Source organism: Netta rufina (genome assembly GCF_964035555.1).
Source record: "Netta rufina genome assembly, chromosome: 15".
NCBI classification, from domain to species: Eukaryota; Metazoa; Chordata; class Aves; order Anseriformes; family Anatidae; genus Netta; species Netta rufina.
In genome coordinates this window covers 15,936,868-15,964,232 of record NC_140138.1, presented here as the reverse complement: position 1 = coordinate 15,964,232, position 27,365 = coordinate 15,936,868, and the positions used below count along the sequence as shown (strand labels likewise).

At 50.6% G+C, this 27,365-nt stretch overlaps 1 protein-coding gene across 1 annotated transcript in view; it reads left to right on the top strand.

Moving 5' to 3' along the window:
* Positions 1 to 6,049: 6,049 nt before the first annotated feature.
* CACNA1H (calcium voltage-gated channel subunit alpha1 H) overlaps positions 6,050 to 27,365 on the top strand; it is a gene marked incomplete at its 3' end in the record, with an annotated part of 220,244 nt that continues 198,928 nt past the window's right edge. Inside the window, exons 1-2 of the mRNA XM_084295770.1 lie at positions 6,050 to 6,098; positions 6,426 to 6,724. Coding sequence (XP_084151896.1) covers positions 6,441 to 6,724 — 284 coding nt within the window. The 5' untranslated portion in view covers positions 6,050 to 6,098; positions 6,426 to 6,440. The remainder of the gene's footprint in view (positions 6,099 to 6,425; positions 6,725 to 27,365) is intronic.

Here is a 27,365-nt window from a genome sequence, read left to right as displayed (position 1 = left end):
CATTTACCAACAATAAAATCAATTAGAATAATTTTACCTCTGATGGGGTCTGACCTACAGTGAAGCCCCTTAAATGAACAAATTAATTTTAATTCATTTTAAAACTACTCAGGTAGCTCTTTAGTTAAATTGTTTTATTTGTCTTTAATTTTCTGTTGTCGTCTGAGTAGAAGCATAAATTTTCAGCAAGAAATCAGACTCTTGCAGCCTTTAAAGCTTTAGAACTGCACAAAAAGTGTTTTCTTTACTGGCAACAAACTGAAGAGTCATTATTTTTGTCTTGTCTTGCCCGTCTAATAAACAAGTGGCAATGCAGCAGGCTTGGGCAAAAGTGAAGCTCCTCTCATTCTCACTGCATAAGGCTACAGGGCAATCAGTGACATTAAGGGATGTGAAATTCCAGATCTGTGAAAGGAAACGCTCTTGCTGAGGAAATCATGGCCATGATGATTGCTTGTAGCAGGAACACTCAGAAGGCAGTCAGGAAATGGAGCTCAGGGACCAGTAAGTTATGCAAAGGCAGGGCAACAAGCAAGCAAGCCATGCTGGCATGCCTTTGGGTGTCTACTCCTGCAGGGAACACACATCTGCAGCTCTTGGGCTCTCTGACACTGGTTCTTTCTCACTGAGCGGGTGTCCGCATCAAGGAGATAATGAAGATATTAAGCAAAGGGGGAATATGGAGACTAAACCTGTCTTCCCATTCAAAGTTGTATCTTTCAGTGATTTTGGGGATTTTTTTCAGGAAAGCACCAGCTGTCACTGCCAACCTGGTAGCTCCTCTTCTGCCTCGCTGGGGTTGTTGGCTTAGAACTAACTTCTTCACGTGGAAATTATTTTTAACAAACATTTATTGTGGAAATATTCTATTTGCAACATGTGCTAAAACCATAAAACATGAGAAGGCAGTCTTGAGCGCTGTATTTTTTTTTTCTCAAGGACTTGGAGAATATTTTGCACAGTTATTTTAAACAGTTTTTATATTTAGTAAGTCTAAACATGATATGAGAAGTAAATAAATCAAAGCGGCAAACACAACGGAAGAAAGAAAGAAGCCACAATGCAGGTTTTGAGCCTGTCCAAAATGTGTGGGTTTGAAATATGCTCGGTGATGTATTTAAAAATGCTGCACATTCAGCCGAGAGACTGGAAAGAGTGCAGGTGGGCGAAAGGCTTTGAAGGAAGGTAGCCTTGTGCTTCTCTAACACAGTGCTGAAAGTTGATAGGGGACATTTTCTTCTGAAAAATGATGTTTTTCTGGAAGACAAAGCATGAATGGCAGAGCCAACTTCAGAAGCATCGCATGGAGTCCTGCACCAGTTTTTCTCCAGCCCTGTTCTCAGGATTTAGGTGGGACTTTGTACTCCTCATGTGGGCCTCCTGTTGGATTTCTTAAGGCTCGGTGACCTAGAACCTAAACATTGCACCATAAAGGCATTAAAACCTAGCATGTGACCTTGGGGAGGGGGCAAATATTCCCTAAATTGCCGTGGGTGAAGAAAGAAAAATTGATTTTTTTGAAAATCAATGAAAAAATAGTTTTCATGCTCGATTATCTTGGGTCTTGATGCAACTCCTCTCTCTTCTCCCACCCTCACCACCCTCAGCCTCATCTGAAACCACTGGAAGGAATCACCAAACGTGGTGGCGTGTGAATGAGGCACCTTTGGATGGCTCCATGTCTCCTTCAGCAACTTCTGAATGAACTTCAGCAACAACAGAATGATTGTGGGCTTCAGGGCTGCTGCTGTGAGGATCTCCAGGAGCTGAAGACAGTAAAAAGAAAAAAAAAAAAAAAGTCCTAATCTTGCTCAAATTCAAACTGATGGAAGGATTTCTGGGGATTTTGATGGAAAACGGAGCAGGCTCCAAGTGGAAAGGACTAAGTCCCACCATCGGCCAGGGTGACATAAGTGGTTTGCTGCAGGGAGGGCTGGTGAAGGTATGTCGAGTGCAGGGGAAGAAACAGCCCTGCAGTAGGTAAGGGTTTTTTTGTGCTGGGGAAATGACAAATTATTGGTGAATTTGAAAGTCATAAAAGTAAAAATGTAATGTTGGCTGGGGACCTATTTATCTATCCATTTTAAAATGCATTTTAACATCCGTGTATTTTTAATTAAAAATACATTTTAGCACTAGCACAGCCAAACTACCACCGTGCCAATCTCCTTTTTTGGAAATTTCTCCTTGGCATTTTGAATTTATTACAAATTCATTGTTTCTAATACAATTTTTCCCCTTCTCTCGTCAATTTATTATCTGTTTTTCATTTCCCTTCTCTTTTGTTAATCTTTCTAAATAACTTTAAAGTGGTCTTCCATCTATTTAGCTAAATGAATTCACTCCGCAGATACTCATTATTTTGAGGATGATTTATGCAAGCACTATTAGCTAGATTGTTCCTTGTTTGAAGGTTTTTCTGCAATCAGAAAACCCAGATTTGAGTCAGCTAGAATTAGATCCAGTAAAAAAAATAAAAATTACATAAACTATTCAGCACCTCTGTCAGACTTCATGTATAAGAGGTCAGCTTAATAGGCATAAAAACACAAAGAAGCTTTTGGCTATGGGTCCAACCTACTGATCTCATCTTAGCCTGGGAAACGCTGGAGCATCAAACACCAAAAGTCAAACTGGATTTTTTTTTTTTTCCAGCTGATCCTTACAACTCTGTGGGAAGAGGCTGTGTATCACGTACAGTCACAGACAGGGCATTAAGCTGTGCTACGCCGTTTGATTTACTGCCCGGGTTTCATCTGACAGTGCCCCGCGATGGCACGCCCAGCACATTTCATGGATGCTGGCAGGGCTCCGCTTGGAGCCTCGCTAGCGAGCAGGGCGTGTGTCGTGCAGGGGATGCCTGGTCCTGCTTTCATCATGCCCACGACCTTGAGCAAATTGATTTTCAGTCCCGATGGGTGCCACCGTGGGTCTCCTTCGGATCGCTCCTGGCTCAAGGCGCAGCATCTGGGAGCAGAATCCAGCCGTCCCCCCCAAGCAGGGAGGCTGCAGGGCTGGGGATGCTCCTTCAGCGGGGTTGCCAGAAGGTTTACAGCCCTTGAGAGGCTGCAGGCAAGTTTGGGGGAGGAATATTAAGTACATTGGCTTTATGTAGAATACCTGAGACAACTTGAGGATTTTCTCTTAACATCCTGTCTTGTCTTTCTGTAGCAGCAAATGGCAGCTTCACCCTGAAGAGCATGGAATGGGGAAGATTAGGCAGGTGAGGCTGGGTGTCCACAGCCCATGTGTGGGCTGTGATGGTGGGAGCAAACCTGGTTTGCCTGCAGCTGAACGTGTTGTGGCTGCTGGAACTTAAGGAGCTCCATGAGTTTGCCCTGCTGAGCTCCCACCTCGGTGAACACTAACCAATTCCTTGGTCTGCGAGGGGTTATCTGTGTGATTTTGGGGCAGATGTGCACATCTCCAGCCTTTCCACCTTGCATGCAGTCTGGAATACACCCAGATGCATGCCAGTGGGGGATAATTTATCAGGGCCAGCTAAGAGCATTACACATCCCATTAAGTCAGCTGTGACTTTGCAAGCCAAGTGCCCATTCAGGGTGTACTGTGTATCCTCAGACCAGTATTGATCTTAAAATTTCTGGTGGCTTATTAATGAAAGCAAGGCTGTGGCCAGATCCTTCTGACTCGTGTAAAGCTGAGGAAGCCTTACTGCTGCCAGCGCAGCTGCTGGAGATGAACCTGGAGTAAAGGGAGCAGAATCTGCCCTACTCCTTCCAGCCACTACACATGGGTTAGGCAGGAACTATGGGAGGAAAAGAATGCTTTTGCCAACAAAATGTTGTCTCTCTTCAGCCACGACCACCTTTGGAGTTAATCCTGATCCTTTGGAGAACAAGCCAGAACCCCCTCCGAGGCCAGCATCGGGCCTACTTTTTGCCAGGCTTCTTCAAAATCCTCCCTTCTACAACAGAAGTCCTCAGCAGCCATCACTGCATGGAGCTTATTAATAAGGCTCTTGACTTTAAATACTCTCTCCATCAGGCAACAGGTTAAGACCTGGAAAATGCCAGGCCCCGTGTGCTCTGTCTGGCTCTGGGAAGGATGTCTGCAGCCCACGACAGCTCCGAGCCTCCGCCACCGAAGGACAGGAGCCGGTGCTTGCGGACAGCTGGCGGGGGAACGGCTTTGAAGAGGGATTTGTCAGTCGTGGCAGCAGCATCCCCTGACACAGAGCTGGAGGGAAGGCACGGGGGAAAGTTTATTGACTGGGCAGCTTCTGCTGCTGGGAGAGGGTCAAGAGGCGCCGGTGGCTCTCAAAGCTTGGCCTCTGCTCCCGCTTCCCGGTTTAGGAGAGCTCCTTTTGTTCCTGCAGAGGTCATTTTCTTGCGCGAGATAATTTATGAGTGGAAGATGGTTCGCTCAAGGAGAACTACACCAACTCACACACAAATCTTCCCTTCCCACAGTAATTTATGATTTGCCCTAATTAGCTGGTATAAACGTGTGGAAACTCCAAGTGCAATCTCTTCTTTGCATGGTTCACGTTCGCCTTGCAGGCTGTGTCCTGCTTGTCAGAGGCATTGTTTGTTCAATAATAAAATTGCCACATACTGTTAATCACAACCTGCAAACATCTAATAAAACAACCATTGAAAGTGTGTATGTAAAACCATCTCTTCACTAGCCCCATTAGGCTCGGCTCTTTCTGCTTTGAAAGCTGCATGACCTCCCTTTTCAATCAATTCCCAGTTATTAACCATGAAGAATAGCATTGGGAACTGCATTTGCAAATTGAATGTGGTGGTATATAATGAACTCACTCTTTTAAAAGATTCCAGTGGAGGGGAATGTATCTAGCTAACATTTTTAATCTCTCTTTTCCCCCCTTCCACCTGCACGACGCACAGATAGAATTCGCAGAATCTGAAGTAACTTAAAAGAATAAAACTTCCTAAGCAGAGTTTAAGGGGACGGTGCCTGTAACGACTTTCTATTATCTGTTTATTCTGATCCCTCCGAGCTAAGCCCTTGAGAAGATTAGCTACTCAGCTAAAAATCACTGCAGTTTTCAGAGCCGATCTTTATTTATTAAAACGCTCCGACCTCTACCTCGGGCTTATACATTTCTTTATTAAAACTAATGAATTAATGCCCCGGCGGCAAGCGGGGGTGGGCGGGGGGCTGGGGCAGCCCCGCAGCCCCCGTGGGAGCGGCGCCGGGCGGGTTCCCACGCGGCAGAGCCTGAGTGGGGGGGTGGAAATAGTGGGGGGGGGACACAGGGCCAGCAGGGCCCTACCGCCCCCTTAGGGTCCCGGGGGGGTCGCAGCTGCCCCCTTTGGGATGCGCGGCCCCGGAGAGCCCGGCGGAGCTGGAGCCTCGCGGCACGGGGCGTGGGACAAAGCCGGAGCCCCCCCAGCGGCATCGTAAAGTCCTGGGGTGGGGGGGGGGGGAGGAAAGGGGGTTCCGCCCCCCCCCCCCCCCCCCCAAGTGAGGGTGGCTCCCCGGAGGCCGTGGGCGCCCTGCATAGCCCGAACAAAGGCAGGGGGAGGCCAGCGGTGGGAGGGGGGGCACGGGCAGATGCGGGCGCCCCCCCCTCCCTCCCCTCCGGGGCTGCCCCGGCTCCTCCCGGCTGCCCGCCCCCGGCGGGCTCCCAGCCCCCTCCGCCCCCGCTTCTCTCCTCCCCTCTCGTCTCCCTCCTCCCCCGGTAAATCCGAAGTTTCCTGTTAAGCACGGGCGAAGCTTTGCAAAGCGGTCTGCGGGGCTGCCCGCTCGCTCCTTGGGATTACCGTCGGGAGAGGCTCGGCTCGGCACGGCACGGCACGGGCACGGCTCGGGGAAGGGCCCCCGCCCCCGCCGCCACCTCTCCTCCGCCTCCTCCTCTTCTTCTTCCTCCTCCTTCTCCTCCTCCTCCTCCTCCCCAGCCTCCATCCCCGCGGGCGGGCGCCGCACGCCGAGTCCCGGCCCCCCCCCCCCCACCCGCTGCCTTCGCCTTGCTGGGGGTGTGTGTGGGGGGGTCCGCCGCCTCCCTGCGCCCCCCCCCCCCCAAACCCACAACCCCCCGGCAGCCCGGTCCCATGTGAACCCAAAGGCACGGCTATGCTCCTGGGGGCACCGCGCTCCGCCGAACTAAGGTAGGACCCCCCCCCCCCCCGCTTTCTCGCGAACACCCCCCACCCCCTTTAGCGATACCCATCCCCGAAAATTAAAAGCTGGGAGCGGGGAGGAGAGAGGGAAGGGAGGATGGATGGATTGGGGAAGAGGAAGGGGGGGGGACACACATCAGGCTTTTCAGGGGGGTGGGAGCGGCCGCGCCCCGGTGGCGGCTGGACCCCCCCACACACACCGGGGGCTGCTTTGTGGCGGCTGTGAGCGCCGGGGCCAGGTGGGAGCCGCGCCCCGCTGCCTGGAGGGGGGGGTGGCCAGCGGCTCCCCCCTGACCCCCTGCCCTTGCCCCGCAGGTCCTGGCCGCTACCATGAGCGATGGCGAGAGCCGAGAGCCGCGGGCGGCCGGCGGCGAGGTGCGGGTGCCCATCCCCGTGGCGCCCCGCCGCCCCACCGAGCTGCCGCCGGAGGATGCCGGCTCCGGTCCCGGCGGTTCCCCCGGTCCCGGCGGTTCCCCCGGCCGCGACCCGCCGCCCGAACTGGCCTCCGAGGAGGAGGAGCAGGTGCCGTACCCGGCGCTGGCACCCACCGCTTTCTTCTGCCTCAAGCAAACCACCCGCCCGCGCAGCTGGTGCCTCAGGCTGGTCTGTAACCCATATCCTTTCCCCGGGGGGACAGCACCCCCTCCCATACCCGGAGACCCCCACCCCTCTGTACCTGGAGCACTCCCCTGGGGTCTGCGTCCCCTGGCTCGCCACCCCTGGGATGCTCTGAAGTCCCCGGGGTGTCCCCAGTATCCCCATTCTGTGCTGTCCCGGTCCCAATCTCCTGGGGGGTACAGGGGGTTCTGCCCCCACATCATCCCTATGGGATGCTCAGGGGGTGTGCACCCACGTTTGCTACCCCCTGGCCTCAGGGGGGGGCATGGCACGGACCCAGCATCACCCCCCAGGTGGCACCGGGGCAGGGGGATATGGGGTGTCCCGAGCCGCACCCCCCCCCTGCACCCACATCAGGGAGAAACCCTTCAGCTTCGCATCGCCCTCGGTGGGGCCGGAGGGAGCGAAGTTTGGAGCCAGCCTTGTATTTATTTTAGACGCGGTGGGGAATTTCAGACAGGCGCTGCCCCTTCTGCTGTTTATATAAGAGCCGGGAGTGCATGTGCGCCTTCTCGTCGCAGGGAAATGGAGCGGCTTGGAGTTGGCTTTGGAGGGCACATGCCTCGCTCGCCTCGTCCCAAAAACTCCCCTTGGCTTTTGTTCCTTCCCAACTTGCTGGCGGGGGAGGAGGAGGACGGCCAGACCTCGAAATCTCCCCCTCCCCCGTGTCCTTTACCTAGTTTATTAATGTTAAAGGAAAAAAAAAAAAAAAAAAAAAAAAAGAGCAGCCTGTTCCTCTCGGTTGTGACATGCGGAAAACTGAATTTTACCCAAAATGCTCGTGCGAAGGCAGAGTTGTCAGTCTGTCTTGGTGATCTTCAAAAAGTGAGCTTTCAGCTGCGCTCCGCACGTCAGCTCGGCAGCATTGACATTGTGCAGATAATTAATGCTTTTACCTATCCCTGCTACCTGCCTGCAGCTTGCTGCCTGTATCCTGCCGCTGCTGTTAAGAGCATTATTTATTAATATGGTTATTATTGATCTCCTTTCAGTTAACCAAAGAAACCTGTGTGCATCTGAGATCACTGTTTTCCACAGCAACACCACCAAGCCGAGTGTTGTCATTAGGAGGAATTGCACAATCCTCCCCAGAAAGCTGCCTTAAGCCGTTATTAGGAGAAATCCTTGGAGGGAGAAAACCCCCAATTGTTATGGCCTTGAGTCTCCCGTCGATTAAACTAGGTTTACGTGAACTATCGGCTTCCACGGGGAGATTTCTGCTCTCCACTTTTGCGAGAGGAGAACTGGGCTCTCCCATGTGTGAATGGGAGGGAGAAGTAAACAAGTAGCGGCTCTCCGCGGTGATGCTTCAGCCGTAGAAATATTAAATGTAGCTGATGGTTCCCTACCAAAAAAGTGAAATACCAGGTCCTCGAGGGGCCCGGGGGAGGGCACTGTGCTCCTCTTATGTCAGAGGTGGGGGTTGAGGCTGATCTGTTCCTTCCAGTGTGGGTTATTGTGTTCCCAAACTTTGGGGGCATGCAGGAGGGTGAAGCCTGGGGTTTTGGCAGCGATTCGTCACCCTGGGAGTTGCCCTGGGTTTGGTGTCCCCACAAGCTGGTGGCAAAGCAACCCCACAGCTGGAGGAGAACAAAGCAGCCTCATCGCTGAGGTTTCTGGAGAAGTGGAGTCAGGTGTGTGCGTGCCGCTGGAGGGTGAGGCTGTTTTTATCGTCGGGCAGAACTTTGCGTTTCAGCATCTCGCCAAAGAATTCACGGGAGACCAGATTCCTTCATAAAACTTCCCCGTATGACATAATATTAGATGGAAATTGTGACGGTTGGTTAAGAGGGAGGCAGAAATCTAATAAAACCGCATAAGCCCCGTCTTAGAGCGTTATTGCTGTTGGAGCTGGCGTGTTGTGGCTGGAGCTGAACAATGCTCGCGACGCATCGCAGCGAGAGGGACGAGCTCCTGGCTGGGATTTTTCCCCTTCTCTCCCCTCCCGGTCGCCGGCAGTCCCGCACGCTGCGGTGAGAATTATCTCTTGAGGCTGCTCTGAAGTTTCTTGGCGAGAGCGCTTGTCTTGCTGCTGCTTGTGTTTTCTGAAGCTGCGTCGAGCGAGCCCGAAGTGAGATGTGGTCTCTCTGGGGAGCCGGTGCTGTGCCCGGGTGGTGCTGGTGTGTGTCGGGCGGTTGGCATCTCGGTGCTGAATGCTGCTGCCGACGGCTGGGAAGCTTGGAAAGCAGCTAGCTGGGCAGGCAGCTCGAGGAGGAGCGCAGGCGGATCAGTGCAGTAAGGGCAGAGATTCCCCGAGTGCCTGTCCCGCAGAGACAGAGTCACTTGGAAGAGAGGAGGGAGACACGAAGGTGGCTTCTGGCCACTCGTGCAGTTCTGGTGATTCTTTCTGCCTATGTGAAAGCAGAGATCTATAAAGCATGATAACGAGCTTTGTTTGCATTAAAATCTCCGTCTGGTAGAGAGAGGGGTGTAACTGTGGTGTCTCTTAAAATCTGTGTCTGAAGGGCTTCACTGAGGTGCTTGCTTATCTGGGAAGCACCAAACCTTTCTGTAAAGTTACCTCCTTCAGTGGTGCTTTTTGCTGTCCTTTGCTTCCTTTGGGATTTACTGGTGGGGGGGAAGCTGGGGGAACTCTCCCTCTGCGCCCCTAATGCCTGCGTCCCTCCTTTCCCCCTGCTTGTGGACTGTTCCCCAGTGTGGGAGCACATCTCTGTGTATCCCCCATGGGATGCTCTGCTCCAAAACTCTTCCCCCTGCCACCAGGCAGAAAGACTTTGGCTCTGTACCCCCAGAGAGTACAGAGGGTGTCCTGTCCAGCGTGGTTGGAGTCCCATTTGCAGCGGGATGCTCCTGGCAGAGGCAGGGAGCCGCACTGTGGGGCCCCTGTGGACCTGGGTACACGAGCATCCTAAAAAACAAATGCGGCCACAGCACGGGGAGGGCTGAACGTCATCAATCCTGATCGCTGGAATTGCGAAAGCAGCCCAGCCGCTCTGAATATTTCTCGTTAGCAGAGATAGCACAGACCTGTGCCCTGCAGCAGGTGGAAGTCCTACGCCTCCCAGCCAAAAGTGTGGTTTGCCTCTGGGGCTTAAGCAGAGGGGGTTACTGCCGGGCTTAGGGATGGCTATAAAAAGCTGCTGCCTGGTTCCCGGGGGGACAGGTGGGGTGGGGATCAGCTTTCGGGGCTGGGAGAAAGCCTGGCTGTAGGCACGTGCCTGCCCGAGGTCTGCGGGGAAGGGGGAAAATTGGGGAGTTGGCAGATGGGGAAGGTGCAAGGTTGTGGCTTTAATAGCTGTGCTGTTCGGCAATGTGAGGAAGAACCTGTAAAAATCTCCGTTACCCTCCCCAAAAAACATTTGCATGGTTTTGTATTAACAAAAACGACAAGCTGCTTAATTCTCAAACAGCAGAAAGCAAAAGAGCTGCGAGGAGCTGATTTTCACACGTGGCAGCAGTAATCAAAGAGTTGTGCCCATTAAACTTTAATCAAAGGAACAGAAAGCGCTCGGGCTTGCTCTGGGTCTGATTCGTGCGATGTTGCTGTACAGATGATTTTTTGTCAAGCTGTTTGCTGTGTTGTGTCACTCTTGCATTTGGCTTTCCTAAGCGATGACTTCGGCACAGGAATCTCCTTACAAGCTCCAGGGTTATCTCCAAACCCGGCTTCAACCAGAAATTCACTTGCACGTGGTGGTTTAGAGCAAATGGACAGCTTGGACGTGGTTCTTGTGACATGGGCAGTGGCTGGAGTAGAATCCTTCACCGTCAAGTTATGTTGTATTTTCCTTCAGTTAGGAGCAGCATTTTTATTTGCCTTTTTTTTTTTTTTTTTTTTTTTTTTTAAGGTATATAATTGGAAGTGCACTTACTTATTTCTCCAGTCCCGGATCTCCTACGTGGGGTTATTTATAGAGGCCTGTGGGTGGGGTTTTGTGTGCACGTTGGGTGCACAGAGCAGGATTTTGGCGTTGAGAGCCCACGGGGTCCTTCCCTGGCTGTTCACGAGCCGGCAGCTGGCAGCTTGGCAGAAGCACCGTGTGCATGGAGATGCTCTTTTTGTGTTTTTCTTTCCCATAGACTGTTGCTCTTGCTGATGTTTAGTCCCATGCAATGCCAAGTGACATTCAGGTGGCCGCTGGCTGTCCGTGCGTCTTGGGATGGATCCAGCCGGGGACCAGGGGCTGGTTCGAGCAGCATAAGGCAGGGCTGTGCTGGCAGGAGCACCATCAGCATGCAGGAGGTAAAGCAGCTGGAAGAGCGAATGCTGATTCCGTGGCCCTTGCCAGCACATGGCTGAGGGGGTCTTTGCTGTGTGGCTGGCAGGGGACACGTGCTGTGACCCCAGCTGCATGGAGCAGCACGGAGACCTGCTTCCCATCACAGCTCCGAGTGGCAGCTGGGCAGCGGGGCATCCATAAGGCCAGAGGAACTTTGCTGCTTGTTTCATGATTCATAAAAACATTTCATGATTCATAATAGGTTCAGTTCTGTGTGCCTTAGTCGGGGAAAAAAAAAAAAACACCCTCCTGTGATTTATTTTCTCAAGTGGCTACAGAGCTCGTCGGTGCCAGCGGGTTTCTGTGGGACTTGGCTCTGTTTTCCTATTCGGGTAGAGTGTCTGCATGCATCAAACCTGACTTTTTTTTTTTTTGTATTATTATGTATTTTTTTCTGAAGTACGTCCCCTTGCAGCACTTGCAGGTTGCCCTTACAAGCACTTTGGGGCAGCCCTAACACCCACACTCACGTCCTGCCTGTTATTTCCAGCTATTCCTTGGTGTAGGAGTCTGGAAGTACACTTGGGTGGTGGAAAAAAACCATATTTAATGCAAAATGGTGCAAGTGATCTGCATCTAAGGCTCCAGCCTGTGCCATGTCTGGACGGGGCTGAGCTGCATGCTCAGCACTGTCGTGAGTTGTGCTCTGGCTCGAGGCTGGCTTGTTTCCATCCCTTGTTGCACAAGTTTTGTGCACCGGCTCCTGCTTCTGCTGCAGTGCTGCAATTTGTGGCTTTGGGCTTTGTACTGCAAGCACGTGGAAGTGTGGATAAAAGTGGCAGTGTCTGGGCTCCCGTCAGTTTGGTCAACTTCATTTGATTGCATTCTGCTTCGTAGCTGGCGTGCTTCAGTTTTGAGGAGCTTTATCAGGAAGCCTTTGCTTTTAATCTGGCCCTATTCAGGCTGTATCCTGACAAGTGCACTGGGAGGCTTTGACCAAATCATAATTTGTCATCTCTGAATATAAATATTGCAGTGAAAATATTTAGCGTGCTGTGGAAAAACCCGTTACCGAGTAGCTGTATTTCTGGCCTCATCCTGGGAGCTGCTGAGCACCCACGACGCCCACTGAACGTGGTGAGAGGCGCAGGTGCTGCGCACCCAGCAGCAGCTCCCACTGAGTGACAAGCAATTAGGAAACACAAGTAAGAGGAGTCTTGCAAATTGTAACTCGTCTAAAAATATGCTGTCCACATGTGTTTTTAGCTCCTTTCATTTCAGCATTCTGTGTTGGCTCAATACATCTAATCAAGAGTTTAGTCCTGGGTTTCCTGTTTAGGATCAACAGACAGCGTCTCAGTTGGCCTCTCCCCCTGGCACCACCAAAACCCTTCAGCCCTGACCCCCTAATTTCTGAAGCACTGCTCATTGTACTGCCATAACATGCCTTTTATTCCCACCTTCTAACCAAGCTCATGGATAAGGGTTGGAAATTCCCTCCCTGTGCAGAGCTGAAGCTTTGAGATTTGGGAAGGATGTGATGAAGCAGCTGGGGAGCCAAGGGTGGGCTGCAGGTGTTAGTGGGTGCTTGGCTCCTGTTTTCAGAGGAACTTCTGCAACAAAAGAGGTCAGAGAGCTAATTGGAGGAGTGCTTGTAGAGCAGGTGGGGTTTTGCTGTGGTTCTTTGCAGCGAAGATTGGTGAGTGGTGACACCTGTATGAACTCAGGGGTGTGAATGTAGGGAAACCAGACAGAGATCTGGCGCTGGTGTCCCAGAAGAGAAACGTGAAATTGTTGGGGATGGGGGGGAAGTCTGGCCAAAGTGTGCAAACTAAATCAGGAGTATAAATAATGAAAATTAGATTTTAGACTTTAAAAAATAACTTTCAGCAAGTTGTGTTTACCCCTGCTCCTTTCCTCCCCCACCCAGATCTGCTGCAGCCTTGCTGAGCGCCACTGGGGCTGCTCCCAGGACAGTTGATCTCTGTTCCTTTGGATTTGGGTTTTCCTTACAGGCTGTGTGCACTGTGTCAGGGTTGTACGAGTTTACCCCAGCATTGTCCCAAGTCAGAACAGCAACAAGTGTGTAAGAGCAGCTTTAATCTGCAAATGCACTTAGGAAACTCGCTCCTCAATTCTTCCTTGTTCCTGAACCTACTGAGTGCTTCTATTTCTACAAAAGCCAATTGATTCAAAAGTTAACTCTCTGTATCCACACACAACTTACAGTATCTATAGTTTCACAGAAGGTAGTCATTAATATAATTTTAGAACGTGTTTGTGTGTGCTTTTCCTTTTCTGCTATTTTTTTAATCAGTCTGTATTGGATATTCCTGCTGAGAGAGATGCTAACTTGTTGCATCACATCTTAGTAAAAATTACTTGTAATATCTGTGAAATATCTACAATTCACTTTTTGTTTTCAGGCTGTAATTTATAACACATCAGAGCCATTAATTTGCTACTTTTCATGGCATTTATGAGATGCATCCCAGACTGCACTTTGTAAAGTTTTTCAATTGCCTTCAGATTTCTCACCTCTCAAATCTGGTGGGAACCAATAAATGCAGTTTCAATTTGCAGTTTGTTTACAAGTTTGCCTTACGTATTGAGACCATATGTCCTTTTTCCAGCACGTCTAGATGCCAGATCCTCAGAAATGTGAAGTAAAGTATTGTTGGAGTTGCACTCTGCTGGTTAATGGGAGCAGGAGATCAGAGCTCAGAGTTGGTGTCTCTTTTTCTTTGTTGTAGATGAATTTTACTCAGTGGAGCCCCAGACTGGATGTAGATCTTTTCCTGATAATCATACAGCTGTTTCTAAGATTTTTTTTACTGCATTTTAGTGCACTTTTTAAAATAGAAGAGTAGTTTTAATAGCGGTTTGTTTGTGTTTTTTTTTTTTTTTTTTTCCAAATAATTGAGTTTAGGTAAAGAGCAGTACCTTTGCAGAGCCACAACAGGACTGTGACAGCCAGCCCTTGTTTACCTTCTCCTTGGCTTTTGTCACCACAGTTTTGGGGCTGGGGCTGGCAGCCTCCACCCAGCTTGCTTGGAAGCAGGATCGGAGATTTATCTGACATGCTCTCTGTAAATGACATGTTTGGAGTAACTCCATTAGAGCGACTGGGATCGCATTAGTTTACAGTGAATGAACTCTGAATCATGTTTCTGTGTTGTTTATTTTTAAATTGCTTCTGCAGACAAGCAGCACTGCGAGCTGCCTACTTACAGAGCTCCGATTAGTTTTCCGCTGGATTTCACGAGCACGTAGCTCGTGATCTGCTCCTTCCTTGTGCTGGTGTAAATCAGGAGGGGTCCCCAGCTCTGTGGCCTGCATGCCCAGAAGCATGCGGGTGGGCTTCGCTCTTGCCCCACGTTCCTCCGTAAATTCAACCCGCTTGGGCCCCCAAACTGTGCCGCAGCAACCTCTGCTATTGGCATCGAAACTCGTGCAAGAAATATGTTACCTCTATTTGCACAGATGTTTTAAGGGAACTTGAGCTCGGATTTTGCCCTTAATTCTTAAGGTAGCATCTGGCATTCGTGTCCAATCCATTAATCCCGCCGTCGAAGCAGCATTGTGATTTTAAATAAGGCATACTTTTAAGTGAATATTTAGCTCCCTGGGATGGGAGGGAAGTTATTCCATGATCTCCCCCTAATAGTTAATTCTAAGATAACTGGGAACAACTTAAAATCATCAGGGTATGCGCTGTATTTCTGAACTAGCAATTAGGAGTCATCAGGCTGCATAGAGACAAATTGGGAGTGAATTAGAGGCTGATGAGCTCTGTGCAGGGCTCCCAGGGCTGCTCGCAGCCTCCTGCTGCAGCGGAGCCTTGGAGCGGTCACTCCAGAGGGGCCTGACAAGATGCAGCTGTAAAAGACAATTTCCCTCTTTCTTTCCCTTAATAAAAAATCTGTTCTGAGTGCTGTACCAGGCAGACTAGTTTTGGCAATGGATTAAATGCGCAGCTTCGAGATCTAATTTTGCCTGTTTCAACTGACAGATGGAAATTGTGTGCTCTCACAATGCTACTAGTATCTCCCGAGTTTGCTCAGAAGCAGAGCCTCTGGAAGCCATCCGGAGAAATCAGCCAGCCCTGTGTGTGTGTACGGCTCTGTGACCGCGGTTCCTTTAGATGGAGAGGTCGAGCCGCGGTGCTGCTCCGCGCCTGTTTCCTCCCCTTTGTCCTGCAGAGTAGGAAAGAGGATTTGCGTCGATTTCTAAGATCCCATTAAACCTTCCTGCAGAAAGTAAGCCAGAAATTGTGGTACTTGGTGCCTGGGACGTCTGTCGTGTTCCAGAAGGCTGGGATGCCTGGTGCTCGGGACAAGCAGGGGTGTCTCGGGAAGGGCTGTCCCTTGGGGCCCTCAGGAAGCTCAGTGCTCCCAGCTCTTCCATCCCAATTGCTCTCCGCTGTGCCCCTGTGGTTGTTTTGATTTTTCTGTTGTTGAGCTGCGCAGGGCTCAAACCCTCTGAGGTTTGCGGCGGGTACGCAGGTATTTGCACGGAGATCTGCGCCTGTCTCGGAGGAGCTGCAGCCCAGGTTTCTTCTTGACGTGGTTAAGGAGAGGAAGGGTAAGCTGACACCTCCCTCGTTGGCAGTGACAGATAGGGGAAGGGATGAAGAGCTCGCAAGGAGACAGCAAACCGCAGCTCTTGGTGCTGCAAAGGGAAACTCTTTGGGCACAGTTTGCAGGAACAAATGATGGAAAAGCAGAGGAACACACAAATACAGTGTGTGTGTCTGTGTACAACATAATACGTATCTATATCTCCATGAGGATGTGGTCAGATGGATCTGGGGGTGCTTCCTGGAGCCCTGGGGTGAAATAATGAATCCACGACAGCTTTGTCACTGACTTTGGGTTCCCACCTGTGGAGAAGGAGCGATGATGGTTTGGAAAAGAACCCAAGTCTGTTCTTCTTTCACCCCTTGCTCTAGGTGAGGTAACTTCAGTGCCAGCAAGGCTGATGGGTCCAGGAGCAGGATTTAGCCCTAAACACACAGTGTATCCCCAGCCTCTTATTACCAAGCCCTTTTGTAAGTGTGTTTGTGCAGAGCCTGTAATGGTATAATGTACACTGTAATTTTGTTGTTAAATCTGAGCCACTTTGGCATGGTGGGGACTAGACGGCTTATAGCGATTGGAACATTAGGGCTTATTGAATTTCATAGCCTGGGGGATTGAACCGCACAGAGCAACTCTTGGAAGAAAATAAAAAATACCCCATCCGTTTCTCCTGAATTTCTTTTCTAGGATGATTTTTTTCTCGAACAGGCTTGGACTTTTGGGCAGGGGCAGAGGGATGGGGGGCAAACACTGGGATGGTTGCTGGGCCGTGAAAGAGGCTCTCAAGGAAAGAGGCCTGGATCTGCTCCCAAGGGCACTGGTAAACGCCATGCCTGTGAATATGCTGGGGTTTCCTCCACCTCGCTGCTGTCAGCTCTGGCAATGGAATGGAGGCAGTTTTCCCTTTTTCAGTGATCCCAAATGTTGTTTCTGCAATTCCAAGCGTGTGCCTGGGCCATAAACACTTCTGTCATGCTCACGTCCGCGGGGGCTCTACCAGACACCCTGGTGCAAACCTGGACCCCGTGGGGTTTATGGGGCAGCAGGGAAAACCCACTCGTGGTTCTTGTATGCAGAGAGCCTCGTGCAGGGCTTGTGAGTGCCCAGGGCTGTGTCTTACACCTCGTACCCTGCGCTTGTTCTGTGCCCCGTTAAGTCCCAATGTGGCTCTACAAGGCAGAAGCTGGTTTGATTTCTGCATGTTGCTGTACCCTGCTTCTCTGACAAGGATAGGTGAAATGCTTGCTTTTGGAAATTCCTATTTTTGTTGTTGGTGTGATCTGGAGCCTACCTGCTCTGGGCAGAAAAGATGCCGTATTTCATATGGGCTTGGAGGAGACTTTTCTGATAACAATAGCTTGCTTCCACTACTAAGCATGCTCTTGAATTGATCATTTGGCATTTTAGGAGGGGGTCTTGGCCTGCTGAAGCTGTGGGCAACTCATTCATTGAGGCCAGGGTTGGGGAGTCTCATGTGTACTAACTCTGCTCTGATGCCTCCAGCTCCATGCACCTGTTAGGATGAACTGAAATCTTCACCTTGCTGGAGCAGGATGTGCTGTGACTGGAAAAAATCAGTGCTCAGCCATAGCAAAATGGAGGGTCTTCTTAAAGCTGTATTTATTCTGTTCTTACATTCAAAAAAAAATTTTAAACATGTCTCATTGAAACTTCCCAGGCCCTGCTGAGTCATGGCTGTTTTCTTGTAGCTCCGTTGAATTTTTGACAAGAACCTACTAGGCTTTCCTGTGTGTGTTTGTCACGGGATGGAGCTCACAGAGCTGCTTCTCGTGTGCACGGGCAATCAATTATGGAGCCCATTTGCTGTTCTCCTTATTCACATTTGTGAATAAGGAGCTGAGCCCAGCACCACTGCGAGTGCTGCAGAGGGCACGGTAAGAGGCAATTTGGGGCTTGGGGAGCTTCAGGGGGGGAAGAATTTCTGTCTTCCTGCAGAAAGCAGGAAGGGAACAAAAGCCAAGAAGTGATGAGGTGACTTGTGAGGAGCTGTGCAGCAGGGTAGAGATGGATGTTGTCTCCCTAGGAGCTGCCATTCCTCCTGTGAAGCATCTCCAAAGCAGCTTGCTTCCTTCTGAGCACTAACTTCACCTAGGAAGCAGTTAAGAGAGATGAGTACTGGTTTATGGAGCTGTGCACTGCATGTGGTTGGTGCTCTCCAAATGCTCCAGAACTTCTGATCCCTCTGGTGTAGGCTTCAGGAGGGCAGGCAGGCGGACTATGGAGAGGGAATAACCTCAGCCAAATCATGGAAAGCTTTGGATGTTGCATGGGCATCAGCAGTCCTGTCTTTCTGTGACCTTCTCTGCTTTTTACTATTGCTTATCTGAGACCAGTTCCAGCACATGGGCTGCATGGGCTGGGAGCTCCCACCACGGAAGGGTGGTTTCCTGCCGTGTTCCTGCGTTCCTGTAGTCCCACTGCACCCCAGCGGGGCTGCTCGCTTCGGCAAGGGCTGTAGAGTTTGCCCTTAAGCGAGACAGGCAGGATCAGGTAGGCAAAATCAATCCCCTGCCTGCTCCGTATCGCTTTGTCCTGATAAGCTGTCAGTTTAGCTCTAAATGCTGCGTTTGAAAGCACATCGCTGCTCTCCAGGATGGGTCAGTGTCAGCAGCAGTATTAGCTGAAGGATGGATTTAAGCCACCAGCTCGTCACAAGAAAGGGGAGCTACATCTGAGGCATCATTCCTTGGCAGCCTGTGATCTTTCACAGGTTGGAGAGAAATTTGCTCGGATAAAATATCCTCGGCTACCTCTGAGTCAGCCCTGCAGTTTAATGCTGCTGCTAATAGCGGGTTGTGGCGGTGAGGAGCCGGAGGTGCAGGCGAGGTTGGTTGGAAAGGAGCTTTGGTTTGCCAGCTGGGTGCGGGCTGACCCCTGTCCTGGTGCGAGGAAAGAGGGGGACACAAAGGGGACCCTCGAGCCACTCCACGACCATGCTTGGGGCAAAACCAAGGCAAACAGGACCCAGGCTGTCCCCTTGGGGTGATGGTGCTGCACAGGGTCCCTGGATGTCCCATCTGGGGGTCACGTAAGGACCGTGTTCAGGCTGCCCTTAACCCTGCGTTTCCTGATGTAAGCCAGAGCCGTTGCCTTGTCTGAACGCTGGCTTTGCGGCAGGGGTGATGGATTGCAGCGTGAGCTTTACCACCCTTCATCGCTGCTTCCTGTGCTCTTTTGGCCCGTTATGTTCAGTTCAGTCAGAGTTTATTATAAATAACTTCAGATAGCAAGCTGAAATATCCCGGGCTTGCTTTTTTTTTTTTTTCTTGGCAGTTGCAGAGTATGAATCGGCTTCAAGGCAATTGAGGTATTTTAGCGTAACATTTACAGCCCGTATCTATACAAAATATGACTTGTGTTTATAGAAGTGTGCCTTTAACAGTCTCTTATCAAAACATATGGGACTCTACAGTTGGATGCTGGGGTTCCTCTAAAGCATTCCCCAGACAATACAGCTCCACATTGCATTGTCTTGTGATGTCTGTAGACATGACTGAGTCTGTAATTCTACAAATCCAGTCATGCGCCTTCCCAGTCTGGCCTATGGTGCTCGCTTCTCCTCCTCCAAGCGCCTTGCAAGAGCCTCTGAAGCTCCCTTATCGCCGAGTCCTCCTTTCGCCCATGCACGTCCTTGGCAGCCAAGGCAATGTCACGATGCAGAAAAGCACATCGTGCAAAACAGGATAAGGTATCAGCAAAACGGAGCGGCGGGCTGACATAGCGCTATGGTTGGGAGCAGCTAGTGGTGAATAAGCCCCGAGAAAAGAGGCTTGCATTTTTTTTTCCATGCTGCAGGTCTCAAGAAAGTCTGGTTCTGGGGCGATTGCTCCTTGTTTGCATGGCATGCCCTGGGGTCAGGCTGGGCACCTGGTCATCAGACCATAAAACAGGGAGATGTCCTCCCACAAAGACCTCCGTGAGTCAAGGAATGCGTCTGGCCCCAGGGACATGTCCCCATCCAATCTCGTGTTGGATGCTGTCCAGGTTTTATGCGACTTAGATGGCTCACGGTGCATTTCACCTGCTATGGGGAGGGAACTGGCTGTCCACGAGATGCCCTCTGCGCCGTAACACCCGGACCAGCATCCTTAAAGAGGTGCACGGCCGTGTTGCATTTAATTGGGCTGCCAAGAAGAACGAGCTCCCTGACTCTCATCCCGCAGTATTGTTTCCTTTGGTACACTGTGACACCCTGCCCTTGCTGGAGAGCTTGAGAGCCTTCCAAAAGCTTCAGTTTCTGATTCAGAGCCTGTCCAGGCTTCCATCTCAAGCTTTTTTAGTTGGTAAATTAGAAAGTTTGAGCAAAAAGATTGAGCAAAAACTTCCTGGGGAAGTTGTTGTCCTCTCCAGTCCATGGATTTTAACGGGAATTGGGCATGCTGAATCTCTAGTTGGCTATGCAAATCTTATGAATTGAATCACACTTCCTCAAGCCCAAAGAAGGTCCTTTGTTTGTCTGGGTGCCTGGGATGGCCCTTAATGCTTGGGTTTATATCTCATGCCTATTTGTTACGAGTATGATTGATCCGTTTATTTCAAGGCATTGTTTGCAGAGGACTCTGGCGACTTCAGGAGGATAATGCTCTGTGTCTGAGCAGCATTGTCTAAATTAAGTAATGAAGTTGTCTGGCTGTGGGAAGAGTCTGGTTTGTCTTCCTGGTGGGTGTAAACAGTTGGATTTACACAAGTTGATGGGCTGGTGGCCCAGGCCATGCTGCAGCACCTAGGACGGACCCATCGGCTCCCAGTGCCTCCTACCAGCCTTTGGAAGGGATGATAATGGGTGACCCCACTGAGCTGCCACTTCTGCACCCAAATCCCAATGTCTGGCAGCCCTTGGTGGAACCATGCAGCCCCTTGGATTCCACATATTTTCCAGCACTGTGTTTCGGGCATCACATAGCTGTCCAAAACAGCGTCCTACAGCTCTTGTGCTTGCTCAGTGTCTGGGCATCTCCAACTTTGCTCTTGTATCTCCTGGCTGGGTCTGGGTAACCTCTCCTACCAACGCAGCTAGATCTTTGTAGCTCTGGTGGTGCTCAGTGTCTTTTGGCTGGAGAAATACCTCAGCCATCATGTGGTTTTCCTTGGGTCCCCTCCAGCAGGAAGGGTGGCTCCGCACAGATGTCCCCTGGCTGCAGCACGACGGCTTCTCAGGACCTGTCTGTCCACTAGATGTCAAACCTCTGCTGCAGAAAGGGTGCTCCAGATCACAGGGGAGGTCACAACCACAGCCAGAGTGTCAGGAGCACAATGGGATTTGAGGTCTGACACAGGCAGATGGCCACTGATGGCCTTGCTACCTGACTGGACAACGTGTGGGATTTCAGCTGGCTTTCCCTGGGGACCTGCTTGTGATTGTATCTTGCCTGTACCCCAATTTTTACAGTTTTTATGGGAAGCACCTGCTTTAACATGAGCAGCTACTGATCATCGTGAGCGTGATTTGGAGCAGAAATGAAGTCTCCCCGAGCTGTTGCAAAGTGGATGGGGCAGGAGCACAGTCAGGACTGCTGCTCACAGGCAGGCTGCGTGTCTATGGTGCCATTGCTTGTTCTGGTGATGCTTAACAACTTGTGGCAGGAATTTGGTGTTTCTTTTATCATGATGTTTTACTTTCCTTTGGTTTTTATTCTCTTTTTTCCTCTGCTTGTTTGTTTCTGCCCACAAGATGGGAGATAGATGAACTTCTGGGCTGGCCCGGTTGCCTGTCTGTGATGGAGCCGTCCCCGCAGACATGGTTGTAGTTTGGAGCATCACTTACGTTCCACTGCATGTGTCTGACTCCTGAAGGTTTGTCTGGGCTCCACATTTGGGTGCCCCGATGGAAGGAAGGATGGCGACTTCTGCAGATTTACAAATAGCCCAAAGCTTGCTGTGATCCCACCACACCAGGGGGCCCAATGCATCCAGCCCCTGGCACGTGCCGCTCGACTTGTCTCAAAATTCCCATCAATCCATATCTCCTTTTGTCTTAAGAAAAATACATCTATACTTGTGTGTTCCTTAGTTAAAGCATGAAGAGAAGATTCCTGGTTGGGATTATTTTAAGTCTCTGAAATTATTCATGAGGCTGCTTTCCCTGATTTATGACAGTACCCAGCGCATCGCCATGTAAATGACTTTTAAATGGAATGTTTCAGCAGTTTTATAAGAATTCCTCATGTGAGGGAAAATAAACAGTTTGTCATTTACCAGACTGTATTTGATTATTAGATTTGTTACTATAAACATCAGGCTACGCTTCCTTAAGCTGAAGCTGCCGGAGATGTATGAGTTCAGAGAGCCGTAGTGTTAAATAAAAACTAACCTGACGTGAGAAATCAGCACAGGATTGATCAGACCCATTCCCCACTGGCCATATAGATGCTTCTTGGTCAGAAATGAATGTCTGATGTTAAGATTAAGGAGACTCCAATTTTTTTTTACATCTTGTTCAAAGAGCTCACAAGGTGAGGGGCATGGGCTAGGTGTCCTGGGGTCCTGGTAAGGCCTTGGTATTCCAGCTTTGTGCTCCATATGGGTCTTGTGTGGTGTTTGAAGAAATTAATGTGAAGTGGCAAGCAGGGAAAGAAATGTACAGTGCTAGGGTAAAACCTCACAGCTCTGGTGAGGGGATGGGATGGGTAGAGCTTCATTGGTGTGCGCCAAGGCATTTTATATGCAGGCACTGGAACGGAAGGGCCTTCTTATGAGTGGAAAAATAACCATGCAAATGCATCAATTCCTTGTTACAGGGGTGTAAAATACCTGGGGAGCAGGTCTAAAGAGTAAAATGCTGACTCAGTAACTGTGTGGCAGGTTAGGAATTTCTTATTTGGCTCATCTTTTTCCCTCAAGTTTAATGCGTCCTGCGTGGAAAGGAGTTCTCTGTAATCCCAGTGACTTGGAGGGACATCTGGGCTGGAAGGACTGCAGGGAGCATTTGGGAAGGGGCTGCAGCTGGATGTTGGGCTGGCTGTGTGGTGAGGACGTGGTGCAACAAGGGACACCTGATGTCCTTGGTCCCTGGCACCTGCAGTCGGTGATTTCCTGGTTCCAGCACCACATTTGCAAACCCCAGCCCCACGTGAGGGTGGTATTGGTACATCCCCAGTGTGCCTGGAAGGGAACAGAGCTGGTACCAGGACAGGCACAGAACCAGCGACCCATCTCCTGTCACAAGGCCCCAGGCAGCTTGTTGAGCCCGTCCCCACTGCCCTGCACGCTCTCACCGGGAGCGAGCAACGTGAGCGAGTTACAGACAGAAACGGGCAGGGAGAAAAACCAACCATGAAATTGGTAATTTGAGGAGCTCCACGAGGGACAAAAGCGCTCGTTGTTAGACACCATGTAATTGCATCGCGGTGCCCGTGGTTACAGGAGCCAGCCAGCCTCAGTTTGCTCAGGAGGAGCCCTCCAGCCTTCTGCAAGCATCTGTGGGAGCAGGGCTGATGAGAAAAGTGTTTCCCCTCTCCCACTGCAGCAGGACTGGCCGTGATTCCCTGCATCCCAAATTCTTCCTTCCTTCCTTCCTTCCCGCTCCTCAGCAGAGCTTGGGTTGGCAAGGACGAGAGCCAGGGAGGGCAGGCGGGAGCTTGTGCTTCGTCTGTCACGGGAGTTTAACCGGAATTAGCGGCAGAGCCGAGCGTTGTGGGTTGGGCAATAAATTCTGCCGGGAATATGGTGTTTGTCTGGGTGAGCTGTCACAGGGACAGGCTTTGCACAGGGGGTGACGAGCTGCAAGGCAGCCTGGGGAGGAGGCATCATCCCAGAAGGAGCTGCCTCCCCAAACCATACCTGTGGCTGTGCTTCAAGACCATCCCAAAATACTCTGAGGTACCTGCAGCAACGGAAAGCAGGGCTTGATGCCACCATGGGACCTTGGCTGGGGTTTTATCCTTTGCTTCTGGTCGCTTTTCCTAGTGCCTGAGATGGGGAGCTGTCCCTCGCTGTCTCTGGGGCCAATGCCATCCCGTGCACACCCTGGGCTCTTGCAGAGTAGCAGGTCTCTGGCACCAAACTTCTCGGGGGTTATAAATCGCGTTTTTATATGCAGACTTGTTTTGCTGATTCTTTTTATTCCCCCGTGAAAGGCTAATGCTGCCCGTGTTGTAAAAATAAATCTTTGCCCTCTGCTTTCTGGACAGTGAAGGGCCGGTGTGTTAACAGGAGGGAGAAAGGGAGAGCTGGAGGGCCAGCTGCCAGCGGGATGCGCTTCTCCCCTGGCGCTCCGTGTGCCAAGATGCCTTCAGCCGGCTCCATGAAGGCTTTTCTGTGGTGCCTGAGCTCCTCCGGGGCTTTTGTTGTCTCCAGCCCCATGAGTTGATCCCGATGGTGCAAGGAGGGGGATGTCTGCTGGCAGAGGGGGTCCTGGCGGTGTCCGGGTGTGCATCTTCTCCCCTCAGGACCTATTTCATTGTTCTGCCTGCCTCAAAACATGGCCTTTATCTCCACTTTCTCCTTAAATGAGGCTTTTTGTGGACATCTTTTAGAGCATCTCTTGCTTTTTGTCAACAAACCAGATTTTTTTTCTACTTTTAACAAGGAAAACAGCATGTTTTGTGTATTTATTCTCTCAGAAATTATCCTTTTAACAAGAAAAACAGCATGTTGCTATGTATTTATCATTTCAGAAGTTATCCTTTCAGAAACTTTGGATGCCTAGGGCTGTGCTGAGACTAATTCCAGGTTATCCCAAGTGTTGTAACAGTTATAGTATAGTGTCCTCTTTAAGCTTAGCTCGTTTCAGCGTGCTTATGGCAGGAACCTGCACGTGGCTTCGAAGCGAGCAAGCTGCTGCAGCAGGCTGGGGTTTCCTCTCATTCCCTGCTGGCGTTTATTCACCTCCTGGGAGGCTGCAGCAGCCTGGGGCCACTCCTCAGAAAGTGCTGCTGAAACTCCTGCATCCCCGTTTAACCCCGGGATTAACACTGGTGGGATGTGCTCAGGAGCAGTCCTCTGCTGGGGGAGCTGCTCTGCTGAAGGACCGTAGCAGGCTTGGGAGGGACCGTGAGGAAAATTCATGTATTGACACTAAAACCAAAAAACCACGTTGAAAAATGGAACCTATTTAATGCCTAATGACCACCTATTATTTCCCTTTCCCTTACTGTTTTAAAAACAAAGTGCAGAACTTGTAATACTCGGAGGATCACTTTCGGGTATGCAGCTGTGCTGTACATAATATGCAGCACACGTTCACGTTCAAAAACCCAATAAAACTGGTAATTAGCCCCTGAAACAAATTAGAGCAGAAGATACAATTTTATTTTACATAGTGCCTTTTCTGCAAACTGCGTCTCAAAACACGTTGGAGAGTTAAGTAATGCAGAGCTTAAATAATAAGAGCACTGGGAGAGCAAATTAATAGAAAAAGGATGGATATCTCTGCGAAGCAGGAGGATTAAGGTTGGAGGAGCGGAGTGGAGGCCGTTTGTGTGGGTGTCATGCAGAGTTTGGTGTTCCCCCTCGGTGTTTCGGATTCCCTGGGTGTTGAGGAGGGGATGTGGCCGCCTGTGTGGGGCAGGGAGGTTCTGGCAGCAGGCACAGTGCAGGCAGGGCGAGCAGAGCGGCGAGACGGATGAGGTATGTGCAGCAGGCTATAAAACTACGGAGGGCAATTTTGAGCCAATTTGTTCATCTTTCCCTTTCATGGCTGAAGACGGAGTGGCTGTTGCACCGCGGCGCTTCCCTCCACTCCCTCTCTGCCTCATTGACTCAGCAGCTCACTTTAAATCTCGGCTGAAAGCAGAAGTTTTTCTCCTTCCCTATAACTCTCGCTCTTCCTCTCCGGGCTATTATTTTTAACGCTAACTTTGTAGCTGTATTTAACGCTGGGCAGTGCCGTGGGGATGCAGCCAGGCTGCAGCACCGTGTGCAGGGAGCAGCAGGCATGGCCAAGCCTTGTCACCTTCTCCATCCTTGGGGCTGGTAAATCCTCCAGCAGACCTGAACGCTCTGGGGAAGCTTAGAGAGTGTGGGGGAAAAAGTGTGAAAGTGTGCACGCTTTCCATAGGGCTAAGGGACCTAAGGCATTGTCTATGTGTTGCCTTGCTAGAATGGAGCTCGGATATGGGCCAGGCTGCTTTTGCATCATCAAGAGAATGAGGAGAATTTTTTTTCTTTCTTTCTTTTTAAGTTTCTAAACCAGGAATAAACACACAGGCTGAGAGAAGCCTTGTGTCATGGGCAGAAGAGAGTTGCTGCATATCGCAACGCCTTCAGGATGTTCTCAGGACTATCCCCTTACTCTCTTGTCCCCACAGGAGCTCGTCTGTCCCTCTCCCCTGAGCTGTCCCCAAAAGCACCTTGAGTTTTCAAACCCACAGCCTCAGCAGACGTTCCTTCTTGCTCCCTGTGTCCTTGCCCCAGATGGGTTTGGTTTGTGGAGTGGGGCAGAGGGAACAACCCCACACCTGGGGACCTTGATATAGGGCTGGGTGTTCACAGGTCTCTGCGTGGCCCCTCAGAGCCACCAGGACATGGGGCTGAGCCAAGGCAATGGGACCAGGAGTCAAAGCTAGAGGAGCTGGCGGTGGTTTGGGGTCACAAGGAGAGTCCTGTCTGGGCCCAAATGTGGAAGCTCGCATTTCCCTCTTTGGTGGAGGTGTCTGCAGCAGCAGCACGATGCACCATTGATTTTCCTTGGATGGTTACGAGGTGGCCGTCGGCCAGCCCGCGGGACCTGTGCTCAGGCTGCTCTGGTGCGGTCTGCTGCTCCGGTGCTTTGAGGGCAGCTGCTGCATCTGCAATTTCTCAGTTTGTGTTTTGTTTTTTTCAGCACGTCAATCTGAATGTTTGTTTGCTTTGTGAAAGCCGAGTTGTTGCGTTGAAGGGGAGTGCGGATGCAGTCGTGGTGTGAAGGATGAAAGCAGGGCAAGGCTGCGGGAAGCGCTCTCTGGGGCAAGTGAATGTGTATGGGGGAAAAGCATATCAAGCTTTTTTTGGGTTCAGAGTCATAGCTTGAGGAAAACGCGCAACTTTTGATACAAAAGCTGATGATTTTTGTACTGGCATGCAAATTACCCATGAAGATCCTGGGAAGGAGAACGCGTCTGCTCCTGACTGTTGCCTTTCGCAGCTTGTAACGAGCAGGGCTCGTGTGTGACTGCTCCCTTCCATGGGCCAAATTCAGCCCCTGGTAATCTGTGGTGACTCTGGTAGTAAAGTAGTAGCAGGAAGGAGAATCAGTATTTTTCACAAAGCTGCAGTTTTTAACATGGGGTTTACACCTAACTCGGCATCAGAGGTGCGGTGCTGCTGCAGGGAGGACATGGTGGTGACCTTGCAGGAGGCTGGGATTTGTGCCAGTGTTGCAGACTTGATGGGTTTCTAAAGCTCTGTGTGAATGATGACCATTAACACCACAAGTTTTAATGTTAACCATGGTCAGGTGCCTGTTTCGGCCAGCCAGAGCTAGTTGTCTGGGGGTAATTGAACACTGGGATGACCACAGCAGTTGTCTTACAGAAATCCAGGGCTGCTGAAAATTGGGTATGGAGAGTTTTCATCTGGATACCTCAGGGTGTTAGACTGGGGAGTTTTAGGCTCCTGATGCCGTTATTTCTGTTACTGAAGAAAGAGGATTTCAAGGTCCCCATAACCCGCTTCTGACTGCTCTCCAGTTGGGGTTTGCTTCCTCACGCAGCCAAGTGCTGAGCTCAGGTCTTGGCAAACATTTGTGGCTCTGCTTAAAGTTAGAGGGAAGTGGGAACATTTGGATTCTTCACATTTAAAGTAATCTGCAAGGTAATACATTTTGGTGGACTATCCTTCCCTGGAGCAGCTCATGGAGAAGGCACCGGCTTCCCCCCTCTCTGCTCACCTGCTGCTGTTTTGGGGGTCTGAAAAATTTCCCTTGTACAGATGGCTAA